This window comes from Ctenopharyngodon idella, chromosome 23 (genome assembly GCF_019924925.1).
Source record: "Ctenopharyngodon idella isolate HZGC_01 chromosome 23, HZGC01, whole genome shotgun sequence".
In the NCBI taxonomy this organism is placed as follows: Eukaryota; Metazoa; Chordata; class Actinopteri; order Cypriniformes; family Xenocyprididae; genus Ctenopharyngodon; species Ctenopharyngodon idella.
Window position 1 is genome coordinate 8,484,944 of NC_067242.1, and position 20,364 is coordinate 8,505,307.

The window sequence follows — 20,364 nt, forward strand, 5'->3', positions numbered from 1 at the left end:
AGGAGATATATTTACCTTAGTGTTTCCCTCTGTAGACCTGACCAACAAATTCATTCGTGAGCTAAAGGATGCCACTGCAGAAGAGAATAGTGCTGTTTCCTTTGAATGTGAAACCGCCCAACCTGCTGGTAAAGTCACTTGGCTGAAAGGAACAAAGGAGATCAAGGCTGGAGGAAGGTATGAGCTGACGCAGAGGGGAACCATCCTCATCCTCAATGTGAAGGATCTGGAGAAGAGTGACAGCGAGGTATACACCTGTGACATTGGCTCTACGAAGAGTACAGCCAAATTGACAGTGAAAGGTAAGAACCTTGGTGTTTATTGCAATTTATTAGATTAACTTTAAAATAATGCCTTGAAGGCTGAGAATCTTATTTTTGTAGATGCATAGATTCCAGAAGCATACAGTTTAGATTGCTTTTTAGCAACTCTTTATTAAATAATTCCTCCCAAAGGAAAAGATCTAATATAGTTGGTTAAGTCAAGTTTTCGTTGAATATGAACACGAAAGTCATACTGAGGTAAGTTTAAAAAATGTAGGAAGGCAAGCCTTTACCTCTTAGTAAGGTAAATCTTTGAAAATATTTCTGGTAAGTACAGATTGATTTTTATTTGGGTTTAAGACAGCATGTGCGTTGTATAGTTTACTTTAGCACTTTTGCATTTCACTTTTGGGTTTCTGTGTGGCCATGTTACTGCCAGGTATTTTGCTGATAGTCTCATGCATTGCTGTGTCAGCAGAAGATCACCTCAGTTCAGAGTACTGGTACTTTTATATTATGTTGGTACTCTACATGTCATTTAGATTTCTAGCAAGTAAGTTTAATGAAAATGTGGTTAAATAGTCTTTCTGTCATTTCTGTATGTGCTGGAATTGTTGTTATTTGTGCTTCTGATTACAACAATTGACGTGATAGAATATATTTGTACTTTGTTGCCCACACCTTGTACCACGGCATCTGCATGTGTATGATAACGTGCCATTAAAAACCTTTTCTTATTTATCTTAAGTTTTTATAAAGAAGCCATTGTGATTTCCAGTTGATGTCTATCAGCTCTGTCAATTTGTCAAATTTTAGAAATGGCACATCTGCATTTGTGTTTTGTGTTGGTTTGTGAGGTTCAGTCTTGTCTGAACTTTGTATATACTTTGTGTTCATGTAGTCCTGGTACAGTGGATGTATTGGAATTTTTTTATTTCTATGATTATAGACATTTTGACCACCAAGAATGACAAGAATGATGTAAAGATATTATACATTAATAGCCTAATCACATTGATACAAAATAACACAGAACATCGGCTTATCTTCACTTCATTGTCATTCCTTCTTCATCTCATCCCAGTGATCCTCCATCTTGGCTTTTGTGTGTTAAAACTATGAAGAATTTTAATTATATGATGGTTGTTTGTTCTCCAGTGGTGCCTGCTAGGTTCAAGGGGCAGATGAAGAACCAGCAGGTTACCGAAGGCGGGAAAGTCTTACTTTCCTGCGAGCTCTCAAAACCTGGCTGCCAGGTGCAATGGAAGAAGGGAACTAAAAGTCTGAAACATGAGGGAAAATATCAGATAACGCAGAGGGATACCATGTTTGAGCTACAGATTTCAGACTTAGTGGCTGAGGACAGTGGAGAATATTCCTGTGAATGCGGAAACGAGAAAACAACAGCAAATGTTGTTGTCAGTGGTATGGATAAAAGCTTATTCATTTACATGAATCTCATTTATTGCTTACTGTTATTCACATTTTTATTTTAGTGCTCAGATGCAAGCAATACACTGAAAAGCCAATGCATATGTTATCAAGAAAGAGTTTAAATTCACTGCTAACTTGATCGATCTGTAGGGTAATAATTATTGTACACCTTTGATTTATCACACATATTCTTCAGCATTACCAGTGGTCTTCAAGCATGAGCTACAGAGCCAAGAGTGTGAAGAAGGACACAGTGTTACTCTTCATTGTGAACTCTCAAAACCTGGAGTTCCAGTTGTTTGGAAGAAAGGAACACAAGTGCTCCATTCTGGGGAAAAGTACCTCATCAAGCAAGATGCAGCTACTTTAGAGTTGAAGATTGTTGACCTCAAACCTGAAGATGCTGGACAATACACATGTTTGTGTGGGGACAAAAAGACTACAGCAAACATTAAGATCAAGGGTATGAAATTCATTCAATCTTATAAAAGTAAATGTCTGCTTTTTCCATGTTCACTCTTTACTAAGTAAAAAGATTTTTTATTTTATATTTTTTACCTTTACTGGTTAGTTGCCTGAAGGGAACTTTTATAGAGAGCTTTAGTAGGTCAACTTTACTAACACAAAAATCTGCAAATCTTGTCTTGTAAGATGTTTAGTGTTTTGTGATTTTGTGAATGTCTTATCTTGTCTCTGTTGTCTTTGAGAGGTTTTTAAAGTCTTTTTCATGTTGTGCTTTTAAATTTTGTCCAGAGTACACTATGCTAACAAACCTTTGAAACACCAATTGCTTCTTAGCATTACCACTGATCTTCAAACGAGAACTACAGAACCAGGAGTGTCAAGAGATGGACAGTGTTACTCTTCAATGTGAGCTTTCCAAACCAGGAGTGCCTGTGGTTTGGAGGAAAGGAACTCAGGTGATCCATTCTGGAGAGAAGTACCACATCAAGCAAGTTGGGTCTACTTTCGAGCTGAAGATCACCGATGTCAAACCTGAAGATGCTGGAGTCTATAGTTGTGATTGTGGGTTTAACAAGACCTCATCTACCATTACCGTCAATGGTAGGAATGATGTACTGAATGACATCTGTTTTATATTCTATGCATTTCTTTTTTGATTAGTGATTGTGTATAGTATTACATTAACACAGTCCTCCACTGCCGATTTTGTTTTGCTCAATTGGTAGGGCTTTATGACCTCACAAATGGAAAACATATTAATTTGTCAAGATTGGAAAGACTCCTCTTCAGTCCAGTTCTTTAATATTGTCTTGAGTTGTTTGTGTAACATGGTTCCAACATTTTTTCATGGTTCCTTAGCATTACCAGTGGTCTTCACACATGAGCTACAGAACCTAGAGTGTGATGAAGGAGGCAGTGCTACTCTGTCCTGTGAGCTTTCCAAACCTGGCATCTCTGTGCAGTGGAAAAAAGGAAGCCATGTTATCCAGTCTGGAGGAAAGTACACCATCAGGCAGACTGCCTCAAAGGTGGAGCTGAAGATCACTGATCTCAAACGTGAAGATGAAGGAGACTACACATGTGTATGTGGAGACAAGACAACCACAGCCAATATGAAGATCAAGGGTATGAATCGTTCTTATTCTTTCTGCTAGTTTTTAACCATTCTTTCCTAGCTGCACTATTCTGACAAACAACCTTTTTGAAAAAACAGGGTTACACATTTGAATATTTGTTTGGTGTTGGTTGTTGCAGTTGTTACGTTTTTGTTAGGTTTTCACTGATATCCTACAGTAGACTTGAAATGCCAAAAAATGTAATTGTTCATTTCAAGCATGTAGAGCAAAATTACACTTTTGCAGATGACATGCCAAAGCAGAAAACCATAACTGGAGATGTTGTTGATGGGGAACAGAATAATTCTTTAAATTATTAAATGTAACTTTTAAATAATTTGTTATATCCTGCTGTGGCTCCACCTGCTGTGCAGTAATGCCATAGTGTGACAGACATCTGTTTAGGTATTGCCTCAAACTTTTCTTCTTTGCGGTCTGTCTGTTTCTTCTAGTTTGGAATCTCTTCAGTTTAGTGCAGCTCATTTGTGGAACAAAGATATATATTTAAGGCTTCAGCTCTAGTCTGACTTGAGTCACAATTGTGTCTTTGTTTTGTTTTCTTGGTCAGCAGCTTGAATCCTTCTTGTTTGGACTTGCTAAGCTGTCTTGAATCAGTCAGTTTTTGAGGGCTTTCATTTAGTCAACATGCATGAATGCTTCTGTAAAATTTAATCCAGGACGTCTGCTTGTTCTGTATTTGCATTAATTGTCTGACACGGCTGACATGGGCGTTGCTATTTGTGTTGTAACATCTTTATGGTTTTATCCAAAGGCTGCAGTTTACATGAATGTATCTTTTGCCACAGCTCTAAAGTTCCTCAGTTCTACTGCTGCCCCTGAAACAGACTTCCAGAAATAGAAAGAGAAACAGGCAGAGCTCAGTGGTATGAAACTGATGTGCGTTTCCTGTCTGTCGTGCGGCACCTTTATGTGCAAATGAAAATGTGAATCCCAGTCAAAATGTTCAGTGATGCATTCTTGTGATTGGAACGGCATGTGGCCCCGCATTCGCTTTTGCATTATGACCGCATTTTTATTTGAATCTTTTGTTGTGGTGTGTCTTTATTTTGATCATAATCATTACTTTTCTACATTTAAACCTCTTGCCCGTACATTATTGCTCTTTTGGATATTCTGGTTAAGCGACAGAGACTTTTTTTGGACTATTGCTCCAACATTTACTACCAAACAATCTTGAGCAAAGTAGTTGCTGCTGTCTTATGTTTTAAATAAGTTATTATTTAGATAAGGAAAATGTATTAGCATGACTTTGTTGGCTTTTTATTTCTGTTTTTTCTTATATTCTTTCACTTGAAAATTGGTAGCCAATAATGCACTTTTCTCCTTCAGCTTTATCTGCTCCACTGCTTGTTTCAGTGTCATACATGGTGAATATTTAATGTAAATGATTTACTTTATTTACAGTGTTATCTGTTTCCCACATTGTACTTGCTGATGTCAGAGGTAAAGAGGACGGGAGTGATAATGGTTTTAAGGAAGAGATTACTAGCTTGCATCACATGATATTTATCTTTGTTAGTGTACTTGGTTTAGTGAAAGTAGCTGGTTTGGGAACAGCAGCACTGATGCTTTGCATTAATGAATGTGATGGTCACTTCCACAACCTTGACTATCCTAGATATGAAACATACGTCCTCTTGCTTTGATTTTTCAGAATTAATTCCACAAGTCTAGACTGTTGGTGGCATTATAATTTAAATGTGTCTAGAGGTGTTGGTCTTTTTTGTGGGATTATTCGGTCAGGAGCCATTCACTCTGCTTTTTGTCTGAGTATTATTCTGTTAAAGACTGTTGTTTACCTTTGCAGGCTGGTCTTTCATCAAAAAAGTTATCTAAAGTCTTTAAATGGTATTGCTCTGCCATACTGTTTATGGATGTAAACTGATGCAAACATTAAGATTCTTGACTACTTCAACACTTGATATGGATGTTTTATTTGTTATTTTTGAAATATCACATCTGGATTTCTTTAAATGACCATGTGTAGCTGAGCAGTGTTTCTCTTTAGATAGTCTTACATTTTTTTTATGATCACCTAGGTACTCTGTTGTTGTGTTGATAACAAAGACTAGTTGTGCATTCTTATTTAACTTGTATACATTATTGGTTTGATAGTATATTCTTCAACTTTCTTGAGTTAGGTGTAATTATATAAAGCTAATGCATTGGCTTCAGCTGTAAATACAGAAATACTCAATAAGTGCTTACCTCAACAGCTCACCCAGTTCAGTTTACACAAGAACTGCTAAACCAAGCGTGTGATGAAGATGGCAGTGTTACTCTGCACTGTGAACTCTCAAAACCTGGAGTTCCTGTAATTTGGAGGAAAGGAACACAGGTGATCCACTCTGGAGGGAAGTACCTCATCAAACAAGTTGGAGCTACTGTTGAGTTGAAGATCATTGGTGTTAAACCTGAAGATGCTGGAAATTATGCTTGTGATTGTGGAGAAAGCATCACCACTGCTAACATCAAAGTCAATGGTAGGACTGAGCTTTTATTTGAACCCCTCTTCAACAATGAAGTAACATCTTGTTTTCTGATCTACAAAGCTGCTCTTAAATAATATCTTCATTTAAGGTAGGGTAGGGTAGAGTGCTGTGTATTTGCTAGTCTAGTGTAATAAGTTGTTTGTCTAGTTAATAGTTTTTTCATTTAGCATCGTAATATTGTACAATATTTCAAGGTGGTAAAAATATAAGCCATTTCTGAAGAATGTTTTACCTCTCAAAATTCACTGCACAAGATCCTTCCTGTTCTATGTTCAACATTTTTGCCTGGTTCCTCAGCATTACCAGTGGTTTTCAAGCGTGAGCTACAGAAACAAGAGATTCAAGAGGGGGACAGTGTTACTTTGCACTGTGAACTCTCAAAACCTGGAGTTCCTGTGGTTTGGAGGAAAGGAACACAGGTGATCCACTCTGGAGGGAAGTACCTCATCAAACAAGTTGGAGCTACTGTTGAGTTGAAGATCATTGGTGTCAAACCTGAAGATGCTGGAGATTATGTTTGTGATTGTGGAGACAACATCAGCACCACTATCATCAAAGTCAATGGTAGGACTGAGCTTTTATTTGAACCCTCTTCAACAATGAAGATGCTTCCTGTTTTCTGATCTACAAAGCTGTCCTTTAATAATGTCTTCATTTATGGTAGGGTAGGGTAAAGTGCTGTGTATTGGCTTGTCTAGTGTAATAAGTTGTTTGTCTAGTTTATAGTTTTCCCATTTACTTCATGGTGGCTGTTTTCAGAAGATCTATAAGTGAAAAGGATTGATGGAAAGTGTAAATTAATCTCACAAGTTCCTGTTTCTGGTTCAACAACTTTGCCTGATTCCTCAGCATTACCAGTGGTCTTCAAGCGTGAGCTACAGAACCAAGAGATTCAAGAGGGGGACAGTGTTACTTTGCACTGTGAACTTTCAAAACCTGGAGTGCCTGTGGTTTGGAGGAAAGGAACACAGGTGATCCACTCTGGAGGGAAGTACCTCATCAAACAAGTTGGGGCTACTGTTGAGTTAAAGATCATTGGTGTTAAACCTGAAGATGCTGGAAACTATGCTTGTGATTGTGGAGACAGCATCACCACTGCTAACATCAAAGTCAATGGTAGGACTGAGCTTTTATTTGAACCCCCTTTTCAACAATGAAGGAACATCTTGTTTTCCGATCTACAAAGCTGCTCTTAAATAATGTCTTTATTTATGGTTGGGTAGGGTAAAGTGTTGTGTATGGACTAGTCTAGTGTAATAAATTATTTGTCTAGTTAATAGTTTTCCATTTAGCATCATAATGTTTTTGTTAAAAATATTCCAAAGTTGTAAAAACTATAAGCCATTGCAGAAGAAGGATTTTTTGATAAAAAGTGTAAATTAATCTCACAAGATCCTTTTCCTGGTTCAACAACTTTGCCTGATTCCTCAGCATTACCAGTGGTCTTCAAGCGTGAGCTACAGAACCAAGAGATTCAAGAGGGGGACAGTGTTACTTTGCACTGTGAACTCTCAAAACCTGGAGTTCCTGTAATTTGGAGGAAAGGAACACAGGTGATCCACTCTGGAGGGAAGTACCTCATCAAACAAGTTGGAGCTACTGTTGAGTTGAAGATCATTGGTGTTAAACCTGAAGATGCTGGAAATTATGCTTGTGATTGTGGAGACAGCATCACCACTGCTAACATCAAAGTCAATGGTAGGACTGAGCTTTTATTTGAACCCTCTTCAACAATGAAGAAGCTTCCTGTTTTCTGATCTACAAAGCTACTCTTTAATAATGTCTTCATTTATGGTAGGGTAGGGTAGAGTGCTGTGTATTGGCTTGTCTAGTGTAATAAGTTGTTTGTCTAGTTTATAGTTTTCCCATTTACTTCATGGTGGCTGTTTTCATTAAAAATCTTACGAGGTGGTAAAATATAATGTAAGCCATTGCAGAAGAATGTTTTACATCTATCAGTGAAAGGATTTTTGATGAAAAGTGTAAATTAATCTCACAAGATCCTGTTCCTGGTTCAACAACTTTGCCTGATTCCTCAGCATTACCAGTGGTCTTCAAACGTGAGCTACAGAACCAAGAAATTCAAGAGGGGGACAGTGTTACTTTGCACTGTGAACTCTCAAAACCTGGAGTGCCTGTGGTTTGGAGGAGGGGAACACAGATGGTCCACTCTGGAGGAAAGTACCTCATCAAGCAAGTTGGCTCTACTGTTGAGCTGAAGATCACTGATGTCAAACCTGAAGATTCTGGAGACTATGTTTGTGATTGCGGAGACAGCATGACAACGGCCAACATCAAGGTTAACGGTAACCAACTGCTTCAAGAATATTTACAATGTTCTAATACATCTTTGAAATGCATTGTTACATTCATTCCTTGGTTATGATGTGTGAATGATTCCATCATTTATATAGTTAAGGTCAAAAAGAAATGGATTTAATTTTAAGTATTGTTTGGACCGTTTCATTTCTGTTGTCTTGAACTTCTCTGGAAAATATCTATATTGACATCATCTGTATGGAACTAAATATCTGGCATCTCATACCACTCTTTGAATTGTCAGCTTTTCCAGCAATCTTCACAAAAGAGTTACAGAACCAGACAGCTATTGAAGGAGAGAGCATCATTTTCCATTGTGAGCTCTCCAAACCTGCAGTTCCTGTGGTTTGGAGGAAAGGAACTCAGGTGATCCACTCTGGAGGAAAGTACCTCATCAAACAAGTTGGCTCTACTGTTGAGCTGAAGATCACTGATATCAAACCTGAAGATGCTGGCGACTATGCTTGTGATTGTGGAGACAGCATTACAACTGCCAATGTCAAGGTTAATGGTAGGAGAAGACCCAGCTGCTCCATGAATTCTTCTTTGAAATGCATTGTCACTTTCACCCTGTGTTCATGAAGTGTGAATGATTCCACAGTTTATGAAGATAAAGCTAAGTAACCTGTTGGTGTACTTTAAGGCCTTTGTGTTGTCTTAGACTTACTTGTCTGGAAAATATTATAACTCTACATATGGAATTAAATATCTTAAATCTTATACTGCTCTTTGATTTGTCAGCACTTCCAGCCATCTTCACACAAGCACTGAAGAACCAAACAGCTGTTGAGGGAGAGAGCATTAGCTTCCAGTGTGAGCTCTCCAAAGCAGACATTCCAGTTGAGTGGCGCAGGGGTGAAATTGGCCTATGCCCCTGTGCTAAATATGAATTCAAGCAAGATGGTCACCATGCCCAACTTGTCATACATGACCTTGAGCCTGAGGACTCTGGTGACTATATTTGTGACACCGGAGAACGCCAAAGCATTGCATATTTGGAGGTTAAGGGTAGGCTTGGATTGAACCCTCTGTCTAATAAAAGTTTTTATAATCCTGTATCATTTGAAGCCATTTCTTTTGATGACATTGAAACACTCGCCTTTTGCAGCACTGCCAGTTCTTTTCAAATCATCTCTGAAAGATTTGGAAACTGAGGCTGGGGAAAATGCAGTGTTTCGATGCGAACTTGCGAAACCTGGAGCCAAAGTCATCTGGAGGAAAGACAAGAGTGTAATAGAAGCAAGCAACAAATGTCAGCTGAAGCAAGATGGAGCTGTTGTTGAGCTTATTATTTACAAGCTGCAGGGAGGAGACTCTGGAGAATACTCGTGTGAGACAGAACATGATCGGACATCTGCCAAACTCGCCGTGAAGGGTAGGAAGCACCTGATAAAAGTCTTCATCTCTCCTAACTTTACCTGATCATTCTCTTTTGATGATTGCACATCTACTTCATACCATCCTCAGTACTACATCATTCATCCTCTCTTATGATATGCTTGCCCTCATTCCCAGATCACCTTAAGCACCTTCTCTGTGCATGTGTTTGCACTTTAAATTTAATTAAAACTTGCACAACCTTTCTCAAATGCACTTCCACTTCATTTTGCTAGGTTATTTACATACAGGAGTTTTTTTGCAATTAACATGATAACGTTATACACTTTTCCCTTTTCCCAATTTAACCTTTTTATATAAAGGAATGGCTATCTTTGTCAAGACCTTGTGAATTTTGTTTTAAAACTTTAGCTGATTGTGGTTGTTAAAGTGATATTGGAGAAGTTTATTCTTCTATTTTTTGACCTGTTGACTACTCCTGATATTTTTACATTCAGAATAAATTTGTCTTGAAGTTGCTTGTTGCTTTCTTTGCAAAATGAAACCTGAATTTGCTTTCAGAACCTGAAATCATGATCTTAACTGGCTTGAAGAGCTGCATTGTCAATGAAGGCGAGGACGTTCATTTTGAATGCCTTGTCTCTCATGATAATGCACTCATTGTTCAGTGGACACTGCAAGACGTTCCACTACAGAACAATGAGATGAATGAAATCCGAATGGAAGGCAAAAGGCACACACTCACACTAAGAAGTGTCACCCAGAAAGACTCAGGCACGGTGTCCTTCCATGTTGGTGCCCACACTTCTTTTGCTTGTCTTACAGTCAGAGGTAAAACTGAAGAACTTTTTGGATTCTCTAAATGTTGTGCACGTTTAGTGGGTCTGATCATCCTATATCCACATATACTCAATACATTCCACATATGTACTGTAATGTAGCTTGCATTTATCTTTCTTTGATGCATGCTTTAACGCATCTTATTGCAAAAGAAAAAATGTGACCAGCAACTTTATCTACAGCACAACAAAGAAACCGCAATTTTATGCATGTTTGTTATCTGTTTTGTCTTCACTTGTCAAATATCGGTCTTATCTTGACCATTGCTTGTTAGTATGTTGAGTTTTAATTGTTTGGATATTGCATTTAGAAGGTTGACTATTCAATCATCAATGATTAATTTTATCTATAACAGAAATGCGGCAAAAAGTTTCATGGTTTCTGATTCAAGCATTCCAAAGTTAGGCTTACCTTTGTCCCTAGCTGAGAAATTGCAAAGGAAATTTGTGAACTCCTCATAATCTTCAGGTTTGGGGTGTTGCTCATGTCTTAGAACATGTTCTATGTATCACTGTTTCCCACCAGAAATCCCAGTGCAATCTTTTTCGAAGGAGTTGACAAGCCAGGAAGTCACAGAGGGAGGCAGCGCCTCATTATGTTGTGAAACTTCAATCCCTTGTGCCAGCGTGACCTGGAAGAAGGGCACTCAGGTCCTATCTGATGGAAAGAAGTATTTCATAAAGAGTGATGGCACAATCCAAACGTTGGAGATCCATAAGCTATCAGTGGAAGATGGTGGCGAGTACATATGCGAGGCAGGAGACAAACGAAGCAAAGCCACATTAACCGTCAAAGGTAACGATCTTGATTCTTCTTTAGAGATGGTCTCCATTTTGCATTGTTCCTCTGCGGAAGCAAAGTACATATTAGTATTAGCATCTCAAATTATAATTATTTAAGCAGCTGTTATGTTTTAGATTGTTAAGTTTGGCATGATCCAAGCATCAGAATGCAGTATGTAAAGTAAAGCATCAATGAACTAATCAGGATAGCATAATGCTAAGTTTATAATAATAAACTACACTGTTTGGAGAATTAATACATCCTCTCACATTCAATTTACTTCTAGTAGATAAAAAGTACTAACAGATAAAAAAATAAAAGATAAAAAATACAAGTCAGTGTTGGGATATTTACCTCATTTGACTTTTTGGAACATCCTCAATAGTCCCTTTCATCACGTTCCTTCCCAGAATGTGTAAAAATCACGCGAGAATTAAAGGATGTGACTGTGATAACGGGCGAGGATGCTATCTTCCGGTGTGAAGTGTCCCAAACAGGGGTTACGAATGTCGAGTGGTGGCTCGGCTCCAACCACCTTCAAAACAATGACTTAAATCAAATCAGCTGCCAAGGAAGGGAACATAGCCTAGTGCTGAAAATGGTCACACCCGATGATTCAGGTGATGTAGCCTTTGTGGTTGGCCCTGAGAAGAGTGTCGCCTACTTGGTGGTGCAGGAGAAACCCAAAGGTAAAAGACACATTATGGCTAACATTGTTCATTGGTGTCAAGTGATCACCTGTCTGTCATTAGGTAGTAGCTGCATTGATTTTATGCAATCATAACAAAAGGCTTCTAGCTGCTTTTCCATCTGCTTTGGCCATTCTACAGCTAAACTCCAAAATTGTAATTTTCATTCATTTTTAGGTTCATTATTCACTTTTTTATCATTTAGGCTGTCTTTTCTCTAATTCCCCTCCATAATTGTTAAAGCATGAGTTTATCACTCAATATAGCTCTTTTAGTGTATCACAGTATCTGTTCATTGGCTTCAAGTGTCTAAGTTTCAGAGTCTTCAGGCAAACAATATGATGTGACAGCATTTGGGTTTGGGTTTCTCCTGTCTATAGTCGTATTCTTAGAGAAGCCTCTGGACTTAACTGCCAAAGAGGGTCAAACAGTCACACTGTCCTGCATGACTTCTGACCCTGAGGCCTCTGTCGCCTGGTACAAAGACCAGGAGATGATAAAGGCAGGGGGCAGGTATCTGCTCTACAAGGATAGAGCCGTCCATCAGCTCCGTATCCTTAGGGTGGAGGAAGGGGATGCAGGGGTGTATACGTGCAAAACCAAAGATGCAGAAAGCTGCGCCACCCTTACTGTAAAAGGTAAACGGGTTTGTAGGCCCGTGACTTTATTTTTATTTTTTTCAAATTATCAACATGCCTGTTGACTGTGAAAGTGAACACAAACGGATTCCAAGAAGAACCACCTTATGTTCTGGTTTCTTTTCTCTTTGTAACTGCCTCTCTTGTGAAGCAAAGAACATTTACATTCTTTCAACTTCTTTCTCATCCATCATCAGGTCAACCTGCGTACTTCCAGAAGGAATTAGAGAACCAGAATGCAATTGAGGGAGATAGTATCACATTGCGCTGTGAACTCTCTAAACCAGTTAAAAGTGTAGAGTGGAGAAAGGGTGGAGTGGTGCTCCAACCCAGTAAGAAATTTGAGATGAAAAAGGAAGGATGCGTGCTGGAGCTCCATATCCATGATCTGGAACCAGAGGACAATGGCTACTACACTTGTGATGCTGGAAACCAGTTGACCACAGCATCAGTCACAGTGCAAGGTATCAAATAACACTCTTAAGTCAATTGCGTTATGTATGTTAGTTATAAAAGCTTTTATAGATGAAACAGACAGAAATCTGTAGCTTTTTGAATATGCCCTTATGTCTTCATAAATTTTGCATTATGTTTTTGAAGTGTACTCAATGTATGCATATTTTTAGACACTGGTGATCTAAGGGTTTCTGTGTCTGGTCTCTGCAGAGGCTGAGGTCCTCATAGTGTCGGGTATAAAGAATACAGATGTGTTTGTGGGCGAACAGGCAATTTTCTCCTGCCAGCTCTCTCGCCGTGCCAAAGGCAGAGTTCAGTGGTGGCTAGATGGCACTCGTTTGGAGAACAGTACCTTCAGTGAAATAAGTGTGGGTGAAGACCATGTCCACACTCTCACCCTAAGGAACCTTTCTCCCAATGATTCGGGTACAGTCTTGTTCAAAACAGGTGGCCTGACATCCTCCGCCAAACTGTTAGTGAAAGGTACCAAATGGGGTGAAGGGGCCTGGTAGCACTTGGCTTAAAAATGAATTGAATAGCACTGGACTAATAATGTGTCCATGAATTTCCTACATCTAAAAGTCAGTTACCACATTTGGGTTGCCTTTTTTTGGGGGGGTTTTATAACACACAGTTGGACCATAAATTTAGAGTTTTGTCACAATCTGTCCTTTATGTAGTTTATTACTGTTGTGTTCTTTAATATATGCTGTAGACTCATATTACTGAAAATTACGTAATAATACTACTACTCTTAAAGGGTTAGTTCACCCAAAAATGAAATTTCTGTCATTAATTACTCACCCTCATGTCGTTCCAAACCCGCAAGACCTTCGTTAATCTTCGGAACACAAATTAAGATATTTTTGATGAAATCTGAGAAGTTTTTTAACTCCCATAGAAAGCGACGAAATTACCACATTCAAGGTCTAGAGTAATAAAGACATGGTTAAAATGGTCAACGTGACTATAGTGGTTCATGTTATGAAGCGACGAGAATACTTTTTGTGCGCAAAAATAAAACAAAACTTTATTCATCCTTCGGTTGAGTGTCATGCTCAGTAATACAATCCTGATAGAACGAGATTTTTATTTACTTTAATCTCTTCTTGGGTCACCCATGCCTAGAATGGAATCTTTTTGTTAGCTGCCAAGACACTTAGCTATTAGGCAAAAGTAAACAATAAAATCAAAAACAAAAATATGTGTTTTTAATGGAAATTCATGGATGCATGTAGTTTTATGTGCCATGTATTTCTAACCTAAAACAGCAGATTTGGCTGCAATATCTAGGCTTGCTAATTACTTACTAAATTGGCATACTAATTAATAAATTAGCACAATGATTTTGGATTTGTATATGGACCAGGGTTCAATGCTAAGGATTTTTTCTACTGGCCCGGACAGACCAGTGGTTCAGATTTGTACTTGTCCAGCCTAAACTTTCAGAAAAGTTGTTTTCATTGTTTTAGACCTAAGTAACCTTGTTTTCTTATAAATAAGGTTACAATTGGTTTGACTTAAAAACATGTACAAATGACAAACTTTCATGACGACATAACACTGGCCCGATGGCACTGGGGCATCAGGCAGTCCTTACTGTCGAGCTATGTAGATGGTGGGTTTTTTTTTTTTTTTTTTTACAAATAAAAACGTTTAGTGTGGCTAACATTTAACTTTTTTCATTCATATTAGGACTGTCAATAGATTAAAATTTCAAAATATATAAATTACATGATAGTTAATCACAATTAATCATATTAATATTTGCTGAGAAAACCATCAAAATGAATAATCTAAATGGTTCATATTCAAAGACATAACATTATTCATCACAAAAAGTGTCTCTAGCAGTCAGTATAATATATATTAGACATACATACAGTAAGCCTAGCACTATCCCAGCAATCCATTTTAACATCCAATTAAAATACATTTTATAATTCAGTATATTAATCTGCCTGAGGTAGACTTAAGGGCTGTTCAAATAGAACATCATCATTATTATTGTTGGTCTGTATCAGCTATGAACGCTTGAATATGAATTGTGGAAACTCTGCCTACTCTCAGTATGTATGGTTTGATGAGGCACATTTCACTGGTGTAGCATATAGGGCTGCATTGTCTGCAGACTAGCAAAAACACTGCATTCATTTCTATATATATATATATGTAATTAATCCTACTAAATTAGTGTGTAATCTTAACAGCCCTAGTTGATGCACCAAACATATAAGTCAAAATGTGCCAGCAACCTTTTGTCAAAAAAATTCAGAGCAAACAGTCTTAAGAGTGTTTTTTTGTTTGCTTTTTTGTTGTTGTTGTCTTGCATACACTCACAATGAGACCATTGTGCTCATCAATCTTAACTACGTTTCTGTTTTTGTGCTGCATGTACTTTTTCTAGAATTTGGCCTTAGTTTGACTTGACACTGCAACTAGGCATCTGTTGGTTGTAATTGACCATGTCCTTGGTCAGTTTGGAGTAGAGAAGCAAAAGATGATACTTAGTATCTGACTTAGTAATATAATTTGAAAGGCTAAAAAAGAAAAACAGCAACAGCAGTGACTTAGATGATGAGGTTGCAAAGTTAGATTAAATACAACCCAATACCTTAAGAGGCTTGAGGTGAAGAGCTCTACTCCAAAGTGCACTGGGGTTTTGAGAAAGTTACTTATCCCCACCACCAACCCTCCATAGATCCCAATGTGGAGGTGGTCAGTGCCATGGAGGACCAATATGTAGCAGAGAACCAGCCTGCAGAGTTCATCTGTCAGTACTCCAGGCCAGTCAAGGCCATATGGAAGCGAAACGGCATACCTGTGCAAGCAGACGGTCGCAGGGTAATAGTGGAACAGGACTGGACTGTTGCGAGGTTGTACATTAGCTGTGTGGAGCCCCAGGATGGGGGGATGTACTCCTGTGAGGCAGAAGGAACCTCTGTTTTGGCACATCTCAGGGTGCAAGGTGAGCACACCTGTAGACGAGGAGAATCTGTGTGTCATTCATAACTCAAGTTTGGATTATCACAAAGACTCAGGCTTACTAAAAGGGTTTTACTGGGACACATCTTTAGGATGTTGATGGTTTCACATGACCATGATACCAAAATTTCACTAGTCAAATTATCGAAGTGAAATGTAATAATTCTCCATGCCAATTTCAAAATCGAATACAGCACACACCTTTATCTAAAAAGGTAAAAACTAAATAAAAACTATAAAAATACAGCTTTCAAGGTTTTTTTTCCTGCAGAATGTATTGTTTTATTTTTGTATTGTCCTTTGTATTTAAGTTATAGTGAGTTATTCTGCATGAGTCAAAATGTTTATAGTGACACAAGGTAATTTTTAGGCCAATATTCAAAGGCAACCACACATTAAAATCTTTTTTTTTTTTTTTTTTTTTTTTTTTTACTCAGGTCAAAAACTGCTGTTTTTCATCTGGCTGGCTATGCAGTAACCATCATGTGCTTTTATTGCAGCTACCTTTGCTACTCCATGCTGAATGCTATATGCTAATGAAATGTTGGAAGAGTTGTTAATCGAGTGTGATTGTGCTGAATTCAGTTATTGTTTTTTTAAGTCAGAAGTTATTGTTTCAATTCTTCCAAGGTCAACCAGTCATTGTATACTACAGCAACTAGTTTTAATGCATAGAAAACCAGTGTTTTTTCAGGTGTTGTGTCTCTTTTGCAGCTAAACCCATTGACATTCTCCAAGAGCTGAGTAACGTGGAGACCATTAATGGTGGGGAAGCACTTTTTGAATGCTCCTTGTCACGTCCTGAAACCAAAGACTGCCGGTGGTTAATCGATGGCAAGCCTGTAAAGGAGTCGGCAAATGTGGAGATTGTTTCCTTTGAGAGTGGCCGACGACATCTTCTGCTCTTAAAGGACTTGCATCCTTGTGAAAACACGAGGGTTACATTCCAAGCTGGCACTTCATCAACTACTGCTCTTCTGTCTGTCAAAGGTATGGCATTTCTCTTTTATTAGCAATAAATTATATGAAGGTATTACAACATGTTTTATCAAATAAAAATGACTCTAGTTTTATAGGCCATGACTGTATTTTGAATATAAATGCACCTTATTTTCTATTTTAAATAGCTTTGTTTACTATTATTTTAGTTTCATGCTCTAGTTTCATCATTTATTAAATATGATGCTAAATGCATAAATGTAAATGCATTTGAATGTTATGGATGTGTTCTGTACAGCTTGGCAACTGGAGGTGGTCAAGCCTTTGGAAGATAAGACCGCCATTGCAGGAGAACAAGTTGAGTTCACTTGTGCTTTGAATGAAGCTGTGCCTGAGAGTGAAGTGACTTGGTATGCAAATGGTGTTGAGCTTCAACATAATGACCAATGGGCCATGAGAGCCAGTGGCTCTTCCTACAGCCTCATTTTGAAGAAAGCCCAGGCTCGGCCCACACAGGAAATCACATTTGCAGCTCGGGATGCATTATCATTGGCCAAACTCACCACAATTGGTGAGAGTCATTTTATGCCTCATTCATTACAATTTTCTACCATTACTTGCTGTCTAACCATTTTTTTTTGGTCTGGCTATTTGTAGCTGTGCCTGATCCTCCTGAAGACCCAGAGTTGGTGAGTAAAGGCCCAACATTCGTTACCTTGTCTTGGTTCACCCCTCTCAGTGATGGAGGAAGCCCAATCATTGGTTACCGTGTGGAAATGCGTCTAGTGGACAGTGTCCTCTGGCTTCCCTGCCACACAGAACCAGTGTGCAACACTGAATTTCTGGTTGAAAACCTCATACCAGGGGCAGGTTACAGATTCAGAGTGGCAGCCATTAACCGTGCTGGCATTGGAGAGCCTGTCCAGCTGCCTCAAACCGTGACGCTCGGTAAGTGGATACTCACTGAATTGACCAATTTATCGATAGAGTACATTGTGAGTACATTGTTTGTTAATCTAACCCAACTGCCTCTATGAGTCTGTATAGAAGCCTTGCTATTAGCAGTCTGCCCTAGATCAGGGTTCCTCACTCCTGTTCTTGGAGAACTACTTTCTTGCAGAATTTAGTTTCAACCGTGCTCAATCACACCTGGTTATAACTTAAAATAAATCCAAACACCTTGATTAGTTGATTCAAGTGTGTTTAAATACATTTGGAACTAAACTCTGCAGGAAAGTGACTCTAGGACCAGGAGTGAAGACCTCTGCACTAGATGCTACAGTAGTACACTGTAAAACCTAACCCAATGAAATGAGTTAATTTCACTAATATTACTGAAAGTTCATTGCACTTAACAGAAAAAAGTTATTCCAACTCAAAAACTTATTATGTTGAATTATAAATTGAGTGGTTTTAATTATTACAGTGAAGTTTCAACAACATAAAATGTTTGAGTGGAGTTTAATTGTATATTAGGAAATATTCTTTTAGTGAACTCAGTAGAAAAATAAAAACTACTCCAAACAAGCGTAATTTGTATTTGTTGTAAATAATAATCTTTGTTCTTGTTGAGTTCTTGCTGCATTTCTTCAACTGTTCTTTGAATGGACCTTCTTGGTCTTCAGATGCACCAGTGACCATGACCAAAATGTTAACCAGCTCTGAGCTCCAAAAAGGAAAGATGGTTCGTTTGGAGTGTGAACTTTCTGCAGAGAGTAAATCAGTCACATGGCTCAAGGACAACAGAGAGATAGAGGCTGGGGCCAAATACCAAGAGTGTGCCGAGGGCAATAGCCAAGTTTTGCTCATTAAGGATTTCCAGTCTACAGACCAGGGTGTCTATTGTTGTGTAGCCTCAGATGAGGCAAAAACTTCAATCAACCTCAACCTTGAAGGTACCTAGCATCTTACTATCATTGTTTTTTTGTTGTTGGGTTTCTGCTTGCTTATGTCTTTATCACAACATTTGGAACTTTGTGACTTTTCTTCATTACAAGATTACAGTGTTCAAATAACTTTTTTCCTCTTTCCGAAGTCTCTTTTGATGGCTTTTTTCTTCATTTTTTTTTATCTTTTTAGCTCTTCTGTTTTTTGCATATATGTTTACTTCTCTTTATTGTTTCAGTTTACAATGTTACTTTATTCTTTATTCACACCTTCTGATTACCTGAGTTTTCTTTTCAGACGAATTGCTGTTGCAGAGACGCATTGTTGATCTATTCAAACTTTTTGTCCAACATAAAAATGTAACCATATGCATGAGTGAGACTGATTTATGATGGCTCCTTGATTACAGATGACACGACACTTTCTCAGGATGCAGGCAGCCAACCCAAACTGCCTCCTGAGGCTGCTTCAGAGGGAGATTTACACGCTCTGTGGGAGGCAGTGGCCAAGAAGCGGAGAATGAGTCGGGAACCTACATTAGATTCAATTTCCGAATTGCCAGAAGAAGATGGAAAAGAAAAGGTGCAAAGCAAAGAAGGAAAAGTACCTGAAAAAGAAGTGAAAGAGAAAGAGAGAGCTGTTGAGCCAGCTCCCAAAATCACAGCAGAGCCTAATCTCTATACCAGTTCTGATGAGGAATCTCTCAGTGGGACAACAAGCTTGGTGTCTTACCTTAAGAAAAGCAGCAAGTCCTCCATGACTGTGGAAAGTCACACTGAGACCATTGCCTCCAAGAAACTGTATGAGCACTTTCAGATGACTGAGCAATCTGTTACAAAGACATCTGTGGAACCAGTCATGGAAGCTCAGAAAGGGGATGAGTTGCAAGATGCTGCTGTCAAGATTCAGGCAGCCTTCAAAGGTTATAAAGCCAGGAAGGACATGCGACCAGTCTTCAAAGAAGTATTTAAAGAGCAGACTAAGGAGCCCAATGGGACAATTCATCTTGAGTGCATTGTGGAGGGTAAGCCAGATAAAGTTCGCTGGCTAAAGGATGGTGAACCCTTAATAGATGGCAAGCACCACCATATTGACATCTATAATGATGGTACCTGCTCTCTAGTAGTAACAGCTGCCACAACCAAAGACACAGGTGTATATACTTGTGAAGTCACCAATAAGTTTGGCATTTCCACTCATAGTGGTAAAGTCACCATAGGGTCAATGCGGGAATCTTCTGGGCGACGACCCCTCACTCTGGGCTACAGTGCAGATAGTGAAGCTGAGAGCTCATCAGGCAGTGAGATGGATGAGACTTTACGTCAGGCAAGTAAACGATTGCGGCGACTTTTTCGTACTCGCCTTCCTCCGGATGTGGAGGAGGAACCTTTTGTGAGTGCGGATGAAGGAGATTTACCTCCACCAGATCTACAGTCTTACCGGGAAGACGATCAGTATATCTACATCCGCTTTGATAATCGTGCAGAAGCCCAAGTGGCTTCCCAGCGCTTCCAGGAAATGTTTACTTTTCAAGGAGGACCCATTGAAACGGCCATCATAGCAGCAGCAGGTTCTAAGGTAGAGCTGCGTATCACAAAGATGAGCCTCTCCCAAGATGGCTCCCAAACCCCAACTCAGGACCAACCAATGCCTGCTTTCATGACAGGAACCCCTGGTATGACACCTCTTCCATGTGGTTT

General features: G+C 38.8%; 1 protein-coding gene across 38 annotated transcripts in view; it reads left to right on the forward strand.

The window, feature by feature from the left end:
• The window catches only part of LOC127506203 (obscurin-like), a 62,957-nt gene that overhangs the window by 27,698 nt on the left and 14,895 nt on the right, over nt 1–20,364 (forward strand). For 25 of the 38 annotated variants that reach the window (XM_051882417.1, XM_051882419.1, XM_051882418.1 and 22 more), the window contains 25 exons: nt 36–302; nt 1,422–1,688; nt 1,894–2,160; nt 2,496–2,762; nt 3,021–3,287; nt 5,515–5,781; nt 6,088–6,354; nt 6,640–6,906; nt 7,222–7,488; nt 7,830–8,096; nt 8,354–8,620; nt 8,851–9,117; nt 9,218–9,484; nt 10,009–10,278; nt 10,813–11,082; nt 11,481–11,759; nt 12,140–12,397; nt 12,595–12,861; nt 13,064–13,336; nt 15,555–15,821; nt 16,553–16,828; nt 17,076–17,348; nt 17,435–17,725; nt 18,403–18,672; nt 19,074–20,339. In XM_051882417.1, coding sequence (XP_051738377.1) covers nt 36–302; nt 1,422–1,688; nt 1,894–2,160; nt 2,496–2,762; nt 3,021–3,287; nt 5,515–5,781; nt 6,088–6,354; nt 6,640–6,906; nt 7,222–7,488; nt 7,830–8,096; nt 8,354–8,620; nt 8,851–9,117; nt 9,218–9,484; nt 10,009–10,278; nt 10,813–11,082; nt 11,481–11,759; nt 12,140–12,397; nt 12,595–12,861; nt 13,064–13,336; nt 15,555–15,821; nt 16,553–16,828; nt 17,076–17,348; nt 17,435–17,725; nt 18,403–18,672; nt 19,074–20,339 — 7,731 coding nt within the window. The remainder of the gene's footprint in view (nt 1–35; nt 303–1,421; nt 1,689–1,893; nt 2,161–2,495; nt 2,763–3,020; nt 3,288–5,514; nt 5,782–6,087; nt 6,355–6,639; nt 6,907–7,221; nt 7,489–7,829; nt 8,097–8,353; nt 8,621–8,850; nt 9,118–9,217; nt 9,485–10,008; nt 10,279–10,812; nt 11,083–11,480; nt 11,760–12,139; nt 12,398–12,594; nt 12,862–13,063; nt 13,337–15,554; nt 15,822–16,552; nt 16,829–17,075; nt 17,349–17,434; nt 17,726–18,402; nt 18,673–19,073; nt 20,340–20,364) is intronic. The other 13 variants (XM_051882425.1, XM_051882427.1, XM_051882422.1 and 10 more) reach the window with 13 other exon arrangements.